Source organism: Vipera berus (genome assembly GCF_964194415.1).
Source record: "Vipera berus genome assembly, chromosome: 7".
Taxonomy (NCBI): domain Eukaryota; kingdom Metazoa; phylum Chordata; class Lepidosauria; order Squamata; family Viperidae; genus Vipera; species Vipera berus.
In genome coordinates this window covers 51,571,848-51,587,110 of record NC_138209.1, presented here as the reverse complement: position 1 = coordinate 51,587,110, position 15,263 = coordinate 51,571,848, and the positions used below count along the sequence as shown (strand labels likewise).

Below are 15,263 nucleotides of genomic sequence, written 5' to 3'. Positions count from 1 at the left end.
CTCTCTCTCTCTCTCTCTCTCTCTCTCTCTCTCTCTCTCTCTCTCTCTCTCTCTCTCTCTCTCTCTCTCTCTCTCTCTCTCTCTCTCTCACACACACACACACACACACAGACAAAGATCTTTGTATAGGAGCTGTGGCACGGTTCTGAGGGTTATGTCCCCAAAGCCCTATTAATGTTTTGTTAGCATACAAATTACACAAGCACAGAGGTACAATAGTGGCTGAAGATATGAGCATTGCAGCCACACCTTGCTCCTCTGCATGGTCTGCCCATATGCTCTTGTGCCCCTATGCTACAGGTTAGAGAAGGAAAATGGAGTTGCAAGAAAGCTCTGCACTTCATTTCAACTATATCAGACTTACTTTGTGAACATGAACAATTTTATACCCTTCTCTGCTGATAATTACATTAATTTGTTTATTTCTATCCACTTTCATTTTCAGTGCAGATTACCAGATGTAGAAGAATGTATGCAATTAGCAGAGAAAGCTCAGAAAGATGGAAATATATTTGAGTCAACAAAATATTATTTATTAACTGCAGAATCAGAAAAGGCACTTCCTATAGGAATTCAGTATGTCAAAGGTAAGCCTTGAAATAATTCTGAACCATTTTTTTAAAAATACTAATGTGTTTTCTTTATCTGTTCTTCTGTTCAACTTCTTAGTCAATTTTTCTTTCCTACTGCTATTTAACAGAACAAATTAGTAGTTCAGATTGGACACTTGATGCAGTGTATCCTTTTTTGGATCTTCTCAGCTATATACGCACAGAAAAATTGTTGCTGCATAAATGTAGTAAGTAAGTATTTTAATACTAAAATTGGGAAAATGAGTCTTAACTTTTCAAATTTATTCCTTGATTTTGCTTGACAGGATTGACAAATATACAAACATTCTACATCATTTGTGAACTTTATCTAATCATTTTTATAGTCTCCCAGGCCTTAAAAGCGTAATATTTCTTTTCATCACTCCTTTCCTTCCCTTTTCTCCTCTGCATTAGTGTCTCTCACACAAGAACCTATTCCATTAATCTGACAAAGTAGACAGAATCAGTGAAAGCTAATGCAGCAGTAAAATTGGTTATACTTTAAAGTAACAAAAAATACTTCTTTGGAGATTTCCTTTTCCAGATAAGCCTTGTATTATAAACAGGTGGAATTGTTTTTTTATTCATACTTTATTTTAGCAATGTTATACTATGAACAAGAATAGTTTTATATTTCAGTATGAAAAAGGACAACCTTAGATTACTAATCAAAATAAAAATAACATTCAATTAGAACAAGCACTTCTTTAAAACAATTTATCTGAATTTTATGATATATTCATTTTGCTGCTTTGAGAAAATCTGGAAAGAAAATCCATTTTTTGACAAGCTTTATAAGGGGTGTTGTCTATGGTAGTACAATAGTAAAGTTATCTTAAACTCAGTACCCTCCAACTGTTTAGAATTACAGTTCCATTACTACAAGCAGATACAGGTACCAACCATGTTTTCTACAGTGAATACTGCATATAACCTGGAGACATGGTTTTAAGGAAAGCTAACTGAATTTCCCCTTTACCTGATGAAAGAATACTAGAATAGTATTTTTCAGCCATAGCAACTTTAAGATGTAATGACTTCAATTCCTATAATTCTCCAGCTATCATGGGCAATTCAAGGCTGGCTGAGGACTTCTAGGAGTTGAAGTCCACACATCTTAAAATTGTTGAGATTGAGAAATACTCACCTAAACCAATATTTTTGTTTTTTAAAAATATTAGGCAACAACTGCCTTAAAAAACTAAACCAAAATGAATTGTATTCAAATTAAACAACTTGTTAGCACCACAGATTAACCAAGAAAATAGATCCAACATAAATAACCAGCACTGTGATTGTGTTTTACTGCATAACAATGGTAGGAAATACCCTAATTGTCACAACACAAAATTTCAAACTATTCTGAAGACAGCTAGAATTTATGTACTTACATTGAGATAAAACAAATGTATTGTTGGAGGTTTTTTTTTTAAAAAAAAATGTATACAAGCAAAATAAAACATGTGTGCAAAGATGTCTGCAATTTCTCTCTCAGTATCAGCAGGATAAGGCAGCACTGACATCTGCTTAAAAATTAGCATTTCATTAAAAGCAAACAAACCAAAACCAAAATAGTTCTTCATACAGTATCTGAATAATCCATAAAATCCAGTGAATGTAATTATGCACTGATTTATGTCTATTGTCATATCCTTTGATAAACTATATAGTGATTAATATCAGCTCCAGAAGAATGAAATGATTAGATTAATTTTATGGCACCATGTGATAAAGAGAAAGAATGACCTTGTTAAACATATATGTGCAGTTCTGTATGTTTTCAAACTTTACTTTCAGTGTTGTTAACACTTCTGGCATATACTGTATAACCAATACATGTTTTTGTGATTCCTATGGAAACTGACACTGAAAAATGGAAAAATAATGTAACCAAATTTTTAAAAAATAATTATAGAATGACCTCTTAATCCTCCTTAATCTCAGTAACACAGAATACTGTAGTTCCCGTTTTTAATATTTTTTTCTCCCAACTCTAGAATAGAACAGAACAGAATAGAATAGAACAGAACAGAACAGAATTCTTTATTGGCCAAGTGTGATCGGACACACAAGGAACAGCAAATAAACAGTATTAAGATGCAAAAAATAAACAATGCAATACTAAAGACAATTAATAAATTACACAAAAAACCCTAAACAGGACCAGGCAGCAAGACTCTTAATAGGTCAGTATTGGAAGAAAGAGGAACTGCCGACCATAGAAGAATGGACTTTAAAGGTCTCTGACCTGGCAGAGATGGCAAAGATTTCGGCTTATTTGAAAGATCACTCGCAAGAACGTTATATTATGGAATGGAGAAAATGGATTGAGTATATCCAGAATAAATATAGGACTAAAAAGTTTTATGTAGCATTTGAATAAGTCTTCCTTTTCTTTTTCTTTTTTTTTCTCGTTTTCTTTATATATAATTAATATTAATAGTGTTTGTATTATCCTATATGAGCCAGAGAGTGATAGATTTTAGAGTTTATGGTTGTTAGCATATGGATGTTTATGATTGTTTTTTTTTGTTTTTATACCTTGTACTTAGCTCTGGGAAGTCGGGGAGGGGGAGAGGGGTAGGGAGGGAGGGAGAGGGGAGGGGGAGGGGGGACTGTTAAAGAGAAAATGTATGTTAAAACTTTTCAATAAAAAAAAAACCCTAAACAGGACCAAGAAATAGAAAAGGGAAAAAATCCAGCTAGTAATACAAAACAGGCCTATCTCATACAGAAATCACTGGTTTACAAAAGATATCTGATATAAATTGTTATCAAATAGAAAAGTTTTAAAAAACTAAAAATACTACTCTGTTGTAAAATACTGTAAACTCTATATCAAAAAAGAACATATTGCTTTATTTTCCAATTAGTTCAAAAAATTGTCTTTCCCAAAATGGTAAGTTATACATTTCCAAAAGCCATTGCCTAATAGTTGAAGTAATAATGGTGGCTTTAATTTACTGAACTTGCAAAAATGTTATTGGTCTTATATTTTAACAAAACCAAAAGTAGAATGAAAAATTGTTATAATACAATTCTCTTAGGATCCTATTACATTCCTGGCAATTTCTTTGATCAACATGTAAGTATTTTATTTCCTGGATAGCGTGCTGTGAGAAATCTTTGGGATTTATTATAGTGTAGATTGGACTTTAATATTGAAACTCGTGAATATATAACTCTTTGCTAAAAAATAGGTGGTAAATGTTTTATTCAAAGATATGGGAGGAAGCCAGGATAGTGATTTTAAATCAATTAATATATAATAACAACATTAAGGATTTTTTTCCACCTTCAAAGTCAATATGGATTCCTAGTTCACAACAATGGAAATATTTTCAATATAAATGTGTTTGACAGCACAGTGTGGACCAAGTGCCCTGGCCAATTCAAAGGTACCTGAGCCAAGTTCTTATCTAATGGAAGTTACAATAGAACTTAAACTCACTTTCTCTTTCTCTTTCTGTCACACACACACACACACACACACACACACACACATACTTATCTATCAAATGTATATATGTGGCTGCCTATCTCATAAGAAGTGTGGCATGCAGCAAAAAAAGTATAAAACATGTCAAACACCTCAGATGCTAATAGAATTTACCAATCATGAACTAAAGAATTAGAACCTTCAATAATGCTTTAGCAATAGTTGCAAAGTCCTTAAAAATATTAAAGTTATATCAGATTTAAATCTAAAATTGATTCCAATGAATTATATTTCAAGTCTCTAGAAGAAAGGACATTTGCTTTTTCTTTGCTGATGATGCAAAAAAAAGAGAGATCACTGACCCATAAGAGGTAAAAGAGAGTGGGAATTTTGAATAGACTAAGGAAAAATAGAACAAAAACTCCTCTTCCTTAACCCTTTCTGACTAATCTTCATTCATTCACTAATAAGGTGGATGAAATACTTCTTTTAAACAGATGCAACTCTGATTTTTACAACTCAGCAGCAATCTGCTTCACTGAAATCTGGCTAAATGAATCAATTGATGGTTACGGCTTGCAAATCCCAGGGTTTCAGATACAGAGGGCAGACAGAATTGCAGAAATATCCAATATTTATTTATTTTATTTTATTAAATTTCTATACCGTCCTCCTCCCAAAGGACTCAGGGCGGTGTACAGGGCAAAAAAATGCAACATACAAAAGTTTAAAAAATTAAATTAATTAGCCCTAACAATAAATAGTTAAAATAAACCCAAACCCTTAGTCCAGGCCGGCCTGTTCAAACAACCAAGTCTTCAGGTCACGGTGGAAAGAGCGAAGGTCGGGAGCAGTCCGGAACTCAACAAGCAGTTGATTCCAAAGGGCTGGCGCGCCCACAGAGAATGCTCTCCCCCTGGGGGCCGCCAGCCGGCAATCCCTGACCGACGGCACCCTGAGGAGGCCTTCTCTGTGGGAGCGCACAGGACGAAGGGAAGTTGATGCCAGCAGCAGGTGCTCTTGTAAGTAGTCCGGACCCATGCCATTTAGGGCTTTATAGGTCATCACCAGCACCTTGAATCTCACCCAGAAGGCAACTGCAGCTCGTGGAGGAGAGGTATTACATGGGAGTATCGGGAAACCCCCATCACAACTTGCGCGGCCGCATTCTGCACCAGTTGAAGCCTACGAGTGGTCCTCAAGGGCAGCCCCATGTAGAGAGCATTGCAGTAGTCTATCCGAGAGGTCACGAGCGCATGAGTGACTGTACACAGGGCATCCCGGTCCAGATAGGGCCGCAACTGGCGCACCAGGCGAACCTGGGCAAAAGCCACCCTGGCCACAGCTCCTACATGGTCTTCCAAACTGAGCTGTGAGTCAAGGAGGATACCCAAGTTGCGAGCCCTATCTATGGGGGGTAACACCTCACCCCCCATAGTTAAAGATGGAATGAACTGAATTTCCCAAGATGCCGGTACGTACAACCACTCAGTCTTGTTGGGATTAAGCCGAAGCCTGTTCCTCCCCATCCAGACCCAGACCGCCTCCAGGCAACGGGACATCACATCAAGGGCATCACTGGGGTGGTTTGGGGTAGAGATAAAAAGCTGGGTATCATCAGCATACTGATGATACCCCACTCCAAAACCACGAATGATCTCACCCAGCGGCTTCATATAGATGTTGAACAGGAGAGGCAAGAGGACCGACCCCTGAGGAACTCCACAAATGAGAGGCCTCAAGGCCGACCTCTGCCCTCCTGCCAACACCAACTGCGAATGACCCAGGAGGTAGGAGGAGAACCACTGCAAGACAGTGCCACCCACTCCCAACCCCCTGAGGCGCCGCAGTAAGATACCATGGTTGATGGTATCAAAAGCCGCTGAGAGATCTAATAGGACTAGGGCAGAGGAACAACCCCTGTCCCGAGCCCACCAGAGATCATTCACCAGCGCGACCAATGCCGTCTCCGTGCTGTACCCGGGCCTAAAGCCCGATTGGTACGGGTCCAGGTAATCAGTTTCCTCCAGGAACAGAGGGAGCTGATGCGCCACCACGCTCTCAACAACCTTTACAAGAAAGCGAAGGTTGGAGACCGGATGGTAGTTGTTCAAAATAGCTGGGTCCAGGGCAGGCTTCTTGAGGAGGGGCCTCACCACTGCCTTCTTCAAGGCGGCAGGAAAGCTACCCTCCCTCAAAGAAGCAGTTATTACTGCCTGGAGCCAGCCTCGTGTCCCCTTCTGAGCCGCATACACCAGCCAGGAGGGGCACGGGTCCAATAAAAACGTGGTGGAGCTCAGCCTCCCCATGATCCTGTCCACATCTTCCGGAGTCACAGGGTCGAACTCTTCCCAGATTACATCACCAATAAAAAGAAGGGAGGGGGTCTCTGCTTTTATATCAACAACCGATGGTGCAAAAATGTAACTACATTAAAAAAATTCTGTGATGTGGACTTAGAGACATTTAATCATCAATTGCAAACCATTTTATTCTCCATGTGAGTTTTCCTCATTCATTCTATTTGCAGTGTATGTTCAGCCACAGGTTTGTATAAAGAATGCATTACGAACTCTAGCTGACCAGATTATGTGGTCTGAAGGAAAATATCCTGATTCACTCCTCATTGTATTAGGAGATTTCAACAATGCTAACTTAAGCCAAGAGCTATCAAAATACTTTCAGCCTGTCAACTATCTCACTAGAGCAGGCATGTCAAACTCGCAACGTCATGTGATGTCGCGCGACATATTGGAGCTTTTTCTCCATTGCCGGCAATGGGGTGGGCGCGGTTTTGTCGCGATGCATCCGGCCTATGGGCCGGCAGTTTGACACCCCCGCACTAGAGGCAAGAATACTTTAGACCACTGCTACACAACATTAAAAAATGCTTATCGGTCTTTACCATGAGCAGCTGTGGGACACTCTGCTCAATGTATGATTCACCTTGTACCTGTTTATAGACAAAGGCTTAAAACCACAAAACCAACAATTAAATCAGTGAATTCTTGGACTGAGGAGTTACAGGCTTCCTTTGACTGCACTGATTGGAAAGTTTTCAAACATACCTCTGCAGACTTGGATGAACTCACAAATACTATAACATCATATGTTAGTTTTTGTGAAGACCTATGTGTACCAACCAGAAACTTGTGAAAATACAGTAACAATAAGCCTTGGTTCACAGCTAAACTCAAGCAGCTACATCATGCCAAAGGAAGCCTACAGGAAGAAAGATAGAATGCTGTACAATTAGGCCAGAAATGTATTAACAAGGGAAATCAAAGCAGCAAAAAGAAGCTACTCAGAAAAGCTAAGGAATCAGTTCTCAACAAATGAACCAGGAAATATGTGGAAAACTCTCAAAAATATCACTGGTTACAGCAAACCTCCTCTCCATGCTAAAGGAAATGGACAACTGGCAGATGACCTGAATGTATTTTACTGTAGGTTTGAGAGGAAACCACTATCTCCATCTCAGATACACCAACAACAGCCAAACGTCCTACAACTGACCCCATCCCTTTGGGCCCCCCACCTCTGGTGATCACAGAAAGTGATGTGCAAGGTCTATTTCACAGACAAAGGCCTGGAAAAGTACCAGGCCCAGAAGATAACTCCTTGCTGGAAAGCTTGTGCTGACCAATTGGCCCCCATCTTCACTCACATCTTTAATAAATCACTAGAGATGTGCTATGTTCCTTCTTGCTTCAAATGCTCTACTATCATCCTGGTGCTGGAGAAACACTCCATCAAGGAGCTGAATGACTACAGACCAGTTGCTGTGACATCCATTTGAAAAGTTAGTGCTGGCCCACCTGAAAACCATCATGGATCCACTGTTAGATCTGTTGCAATTTGTCTACCGGGCAAATAGATCAACAGATGATGCTGTTAATATGGCACTGCACTTCATCCTACAATATCTTGAATCTCCAAAGACCTATGCAATGGTCCTTTTTATAGATTTCAGCACGGCATCCAATACCATCATTCCAGATATTTTTCTCACTAAACTAAATCAGCTAGCTGTGCCTGACCACACCTGTAAGTGGATCATGAGCTTTCTAATAGACAGGAAGCAGCAAGTGAAGCTAGGCAAAATCACATCAGATACCTGTACAATTAGCACAGGGGTCTCCCTAGGGCTATGTGTTCTCCCCATTTCTCTCTATATACCAATGACTGCATATCAAAAGATCCCTCTGTTAAAGTACTGAAGTTTGCAGATGATACATCAGTGATTGGTCTCATTTGCGATAATGACGAATCTGGATACAGACAGGAGGTTGAACAACTAGCCTTGTGAAGCAGCCAGAACAATCTTGAACTAAACACACTCAAAACTGTAGAAATGATAGTAGATTTTAGGAAAAACCCTACTATTGTGCAACCTCTTACAATACTAGACAACACAGTATCAACAGTAGAGACCTTCAAGTTTCTGCCTTCTGTAATATCTCAAGATTTAAAATGGTCACCTAACATCAAAAATGTCAACAAAAAAGCACAACAAAGATTGTTCTTCCTGCACCAACTCAGAAAGCAGAGACTGCCCAAGGAACTGCTGATACAGTTGTACAAAGGAATTATTGAGTCTGTCATTTGTATCTCTATAACTGTCTGGTTTGGATCTGCAACCAAACAAGATAGACATAGACTTCAACGAATAGTTAGAACTGCAGAAAAAACAATTGCTACCAGCCTGCCTTCCATTGAGGACCTGTATACTGCACGAGCAAGAAAAAGGGCTGTGAAAATATCTACAGACCCCTCACATCCTAGACATAAACTCTTTCAACTTCTTCCCTGATGCAGTAGAGCATTGCACACCAGAACAACTTGACATAAAGACAGTTTTTTCCCCATGTCATCACTTTGCTTAATTAATTCCTACAACAGTCAAACTACTTAGTAAATCTGTATAACTATGATTCTCCTCATCTTTCCTATTACCTATTCTTATCTTCTTATGACTATAACTTTGTTGCTTGTATATTACAATTTATATTGTTTTTAGTATCCTAGTATGATTTATGTTTGCTTAGCTAGTATTCTAGGACAATCACTAAGTGTTGTATTTTATGATTTATGATGAATGTATTTTTATGTTGTTTATGATCATGATTTATCACTATTACTTGTCTGTACACTGAGAGCTTATGCACCAGAGACAATTTCCTTGTGCGTTCAACCACACTTGGTCAATAAAGAATGCTATTCTATATTCTATATATATTCTATATTCGTATTCTATTCTATTCTATTCTATTCTATTCTATTCTATTCTATTCTATTCTATTCTATTCTATTCTATTCTATTCCATATCATATATCATATATCATATCATATATATCATATGATCTGGACTTGACAATTGCTATCTTTTGGGAATAGCATGAAACGTACAGAAGTAGATTTATGGGGAAATCCCAAAATAATAAAGATGTTAATATAATGTTGAATTATGTCCTCAAACCTTGAGAACTGTATTTACTAAATTTTGGTTGTACCAGGCATGAGAGATTACTATAAGCATTATTCTAAGAAATTAGGAAAGTGGTATTATTTCAGAATAGCTCCAATACATGGAAATGTCAAAGCTGCATTTAAAAAGATGTCCTTAAAGTAGCATAAAAATAGGTTAGTTTGGGGTTGTTCTTTTTCAATGGAACAAAATATATTCTAATCACCTAAGTAGATTTGTTTCTATGTGCTTAACTTTTTTTTATAGTGACTTTCTTTTGTGGCATATTTGCTTTTGCTCATTTGTCTGCTTTTAAAAGATCTTGTTTAAATGTTTTGCACATCTCTTATATTTCTAATGTGAATAAGACATATACATGTATGCAATACTAATTAGGAAAAATAATGAAAATATTTTTTCCAGATTTAGAAATGAATTGTTAATATTAAGTGGCTACGTTGGGGCTTTACTGGCTATTAGAAGACAATATATCAGCATTGTACCAGCTCTTTATGAGTATACAAGGTAATTCTTCTGTAATAACTTAATTGAAAATCTTTCTAGGAATTATGAGAGTTGTATTTCTTTTTCTTTCCCCCCCTAAAATCTGTCATTCTGAATGTGCTTATTTTTCACATCTCTGTGGAGAGTTTGTGACTGTCATTAGTAATTTGATCAATGTCTAAATTCCCTTTGAAATATATCTAGTTTTCCTAATGGAAAATACAGTTTAACTACAAGAATGACATTTGTTCAATAGTTGTTCACAGCTGTTTTAAATTGTATTTGTATTGGTATCAAACCCCTCACTTCTACATCAGGTAGAAATTGAAACAAGAGCATAGACAAACCTTCTCCAACTCTGTACTTTCCAATATAATTTGGAATTTCAGAATTATCAGAATTTCTTTATCCCAGGAACAGCCTGAGGTCACTCTGTTGGGAAGAATTGGCAAAAATCATCATAGTTTAGGATCTAAACATTTTACATTTAAACTGTCTGGACTATGACAGGTATTAATCCATATAAACTATATATTGCTTTCCATGGATCACTATCCATATAAAATATGGATCAATAAAATCAATAAAATATATTGATCCATATGGAATGGAGTGTAATCTATACAGAACTATCTTGTGTTACTCTATATTTTTTTCCAGCCAGCTTTTAAAAAGAAGGGAAGTATGTGTACCCCTGAAAATTGAGCAACTCTCTGAGGAACTAGATGCTTGGAGAGCTTGTAGCCAACCATTAAACAAGTAAGTGTTTGAATTTATGACATTTTGCTTTGTGTAGAAAAATTGCATGGCATTTTTAGAATATTATTTACAATTGTGAAAATTACTGTTTATTCTTACAAATACTAGCATGCCTACATTTTATAGGTCTTCTGATGAATTACTACAGATACCGCCATCTGAATTACAACAACAGATTTATACAACAATGCTATCACGAATTAAAGAAGAGCCTCTTCAAGTAACCATAGGAACAAATTATGTTTCTGGATCTAACTTTCCTAGTCATTCAGATGTTCACATCTCTTGTTTGACAGGATTAAAAATACAGGTATTGGATAACAGAACTGGACTTCATTCTCTAAGAACTTGCAAGTATCAGTATTTCTGGTTATATCCAACAGTAACACAAATGGAAATTTGCTTACACACTGGTGCTTCCCCAGAATATTATTCCAATTTACGAATCCCTTGCAAGGATAGTATCCAAAGTAGTATTTTAGTGTCTGGAGACAGTTGGATCTAGATGAGGAAGAGGCTGAAGCACAACTCTACACTGAGTAGCTGTGCATGGATAAATAATTTGATTTCAGGGATTTAGCAGCTTTGGTTCTTGGCAGGGATATATACTGCTCAAAAAAATAAAGGGAACACAAGATAAGACATCCTACTATTAAATACAGCACATTGTGTTAAGTGTTCCCTTTATTTTTTTGAGCAGTATGTTTCCTCAGACAGATCTGATATGCAGTTTGGATTTTTTATTTCATTTTATTTATTTTTTTGAGCAGATGGCAGTTGTGGACTGGAAACTTCTTGTTTGCATTTCTACCTTTTCCTAGGCTTTACTCAGTCACTCACAAATTAATCACCTTGCACGTGGACCACTGCAATGTGCTCTGCATAGAGCTTCCTTGGAGGCCACTTAGATGGTATAGTTGGCCCAGAATATGATAGGATGAGCAGTGAGATGTGTACCTTATTATGCCTATGTAACATCTCTGCTGTATGAACTGCAGTGGTTATCCGTGACTTTTTATTGGAATTCAAGGTGCTGATAGTTGACAACTATTAAGCTTTACCTGTTTCTTCAGGTGCCATCTGTTAAAAAATGTGGGACCTAAGAAATGCATCTTCTCTGTCATTGCCATTGCAATATTTCCCCTTAAATCTAGATGAGTTCTGTCAATTGCCTACCTGCTTCAAACATTACAGATAATTTTTATAAGATTCTCTTGAAAAAGTTAAAAATTATCCTAGAAGGGGAATACTCTATATTTGAAGGCAATTGTTATTAAGGGAATAAATGCAGTAATATCTCTCTCTTACTTGATTTCAGGGAACAAATATCTTTTCCCCTTGTTTCATTACAATGAAAACACAGAATTTCAATTCTATGAACAAAGGTTCATGAAATTTGCTCAGCTTTCTTTCCTTCCTTCTTCACTTGTTCACTCAAAATCTGCTCATGGGAGCAAAACTGAGGCATGATAAATACAGAAGGAAAGCTATATATGTTAGCATAAATTATCATGTCTCCAGGCATAAAACAATAAATTATTATCTAAACTTTTTTGCTTTAATAATTATTTCTTCCAAACGTGTAAGTGCATATATACTTATTTTAATGTATTTTTAATAAAAAAGTATAATTTGTTTATGTCTTATTGTTTAGGGTCCTGTATATTTCCTTGAAGATGGAAAATCAACAATTTCACTCAACGATGCATTGATGTGGGCAAAAGTGAATCCTTTCTCTCCACTGGGGACAGGAATACGGCTCAACCCATTCTGATAAAGAAATCTTTCTATTAATAATGATAGTTGCTTTTATTTTATTACTGGAATGATTTGAGGTTGATACTTTCTTGAACAGTTTTATGAACTTTGTGAATTATAAATTTAATTTTTATATTGAAATTGATAACCCAAAGAGAATTTAATATATCATTGGCAGCCATGTGATTTTAGAAGATTAAAATTAGGTATCTGTGAACACTCTTGTGAAGCACATTGCTGGGTCATGCAATAGCAATTTATGCATTGAATTATTCCTTAGACGAAACTTATTTTAAATAAAGTTTGTGTATTTGTCTCCTCCTAGTGGAAATTAAGGACATAGCCTAACAAGTGCTGTCTTGGAAAAAAGATCCATTGAAACAAGTAGAAATTTTGCGGCTGTGATACGTGATGGATTGTGTTTTCATATTTATAATAATAATGTGTGTAAATCTAATAGTTGTATAGTAAATTAGCAGGTATTTTGGAATACTTAGCTTATACTCAGCATAAGAATGTTTTTAAAATATATTTTGAATATCTAGATTTGCATTGGACATCCTTTATTTTACATGATTAAACATATTTCTAAAATTTATTTTCCAATACATCTCTTTTAAATAAACTATTGATTGTACCAAAATATGCTATGTAAATTTACAAGGAAATAATTATTTTCGTTTTGGTGTTTGTAAACATGGCATTTAAAGTTCCAACATATAAATAAATTAGGTTTGTTTTAAATAAGTCTTTTTTCTGAACATATATAATCAAGTTTCAGGTTATTACCACTACCTCTTATTTAAATATAGCTTCTACATTTCCCGTATGATCAGGATATTGGGAATCAGAGTGCAGCTTACCAAAAGGATTCTGGCTGTGAAGGTGAAACACAATCTCTGCTAAGATCAGTTGCTTTTCCATAGTGGATGTGTGTGAAGTTCCTTCCTAAAATTGAATACTGAAGGACACCTAACAGCAAGTAGATAAATGTGCTTTTTTGCAGATTGGATGTGTTTCTTTTCAGCTTATGTGTTGAACACAGAGACAGCTTTGACTTTCGTGAGCATTCCCTAGAACAGACATGTCAAACACAAGGCCCGGGGGCCGGATCCGGCCCGCGAAGTGGTTTCATGTGGCCTGCAAAGCCATCCTGGAAACAGTGAGGGAACAGCTCCCTCTGCCTTGGCCCTGGCCCAGAGACCCTCCTTCTTCCAGAGACCCTAAGATCTGTCCCACTCCTGCCCAGGCCCCCATAGGCACCCTTGATGCGAACAATGTAGAGCTGGCCATGCCCACCCAGTAGGACGTACGCACTCTAGCCACGCCTACCCAGTAGGCCACGCCCACCCTGGCCATACCCACCCGGCCCCCTGAGGGCAACCGCAATGCTGATGCGGCCCTCAATGAAATTGAGTTTGACACCCCTGCCCTAGAAAGATGTATTACAGTAATGATATGCAATGGTTAATTTGTTTTGTTATGTTTTCAGATCATTAAACTTTTCATTCACCAAACCCTGGTTCTTGCTATCTACATATTTTTTTCTACCTTTGATTTGTTTGTCCTTTTGTTTCTAGAATTTCCTTTGTAGGAATTTAAGAGTAATCTCCAGAAAACAGTTAGCTTCACTGTATTTTTAGTTTTAGCTAAGATAAAGGAACCATTAAAAGCATAATATTAGAAGAATAAATATAGTTTGCAATTTTACTTTTTTCAACTTAGTTCCTTAACATTTTGTAAAGTATGATATTCTGTTTTATATACAGATAACCAGTTTGATGTAGTGGTTAAGGTGCTGGCCTAGAAACCAGGAGATGCAAGTTTTAATCCTGTCTTAGCCATGAAAGCAAGCTGAGTGACTTTAGGCCAGTCACTCACTCTCAGTCCAACCCACTTCACAGAATTGATGTGAGGAAACTAGGAGGAAGGATGTTATGTATGTTCACTGCCTTGAATTACTTATAAAATAATAATGGCAGAATAAAAATTAATAAAGTATTATTAATTGATTGATTGTATTAGTTGGTTCTGCTATATATTTATATCTTGTCTGGCAAAGAAAGAGCTACTTCTATTTATGAAAAGCCTGAAATCCAAAAGTTATTTTTACATGGTTCTAGACTGATCCCCCACCTCTCCCAAACAATAAACATTTTTATAGCATGAAGGAAAAAATAATTTTAATGATAGTAAGATCTTATCTCATCATTATTATTATACCAGTTATTCTATGGAGAAATGATATCCTGTAAACTGGAGTTCTCTTATTTTAATAAGTAGGTCTGAAAGATTTACAACAATCCCTGAAATGGAATTAGCTACCACTTGTTCTTATATTTTTAACAATAACTCATAAGATTATTAAATGTATGTTTCAGATTTGAGATTAATTTTCTTCCCCCTTTTTTCTTCCTTCCCAAGACTTTTAAAAGTATTTCACAGCATTTAGAAATTGAATAGTAGGCAGAAAATATGAGCTTTCTTTTTCCTGATGAACAGATTTGAACTGACAGCACACAGTTCTATATTAAATTATGAAATGGGACAGTTTCCTTGCAAATTTACACATGCATTAACAAGAAACACAGGGTTTTTGTTAATGCATGTGTAAATTTGCTAGCCTCTAATTGCTTAACAAGTTTTCTCATTTCAGTCTTTTGATTCGGAGGCATTATAATATGATTATGTGTATTATATGAAGTAAATCACAAGATTTCTATGATCTCATAATCAAAATGT

At 36.5% G+C, this 15,263-nt stretch overlaps 1 protein-coding gene across 1 annotated transcript in view; it reads left to right on the top strand.

The window, feature by feature from the left end:
• The window catches only part of WDR17 (WD repeat domain 17), a gene marked incomplete at its 5' end in the record, with an annotated part of 133,002 nt that extends 118,970 nt beyond the window's left edge, over positions 1–14,032 (top strand). The window contains 7 exons of the mRNA XM_081332409.1: positions 446–587; positions 701–803; positions 9,924–10,025; positions 10,665–10,763; positions 10,890–11,073; positions 12,418–13,607; positions 13,962–14,032. Of these exons, the coding sequence (XP_081188535.1) occupies positions 446–587; positions 701–803; positions 9,924–10,025; positions 10,665–10,763; positions 10,890–11,073; positions 12,418–12,537 (750 nt within the window). The 3' untranslated portion in view covers positions 12,538–13,607; positions 13,962–14,032. The remainder of the gene's footprint in view (positions 1–445; positions 588–700; positions 804–9,923; positions 10,026–10,664; positions 10,764–10,889; positions 11,074–12,417; positions 13,608–13,961) is intronic.
• Between the last annotated feature and the right edge of the window lie 1,231 nt (positions 14,033–15,263).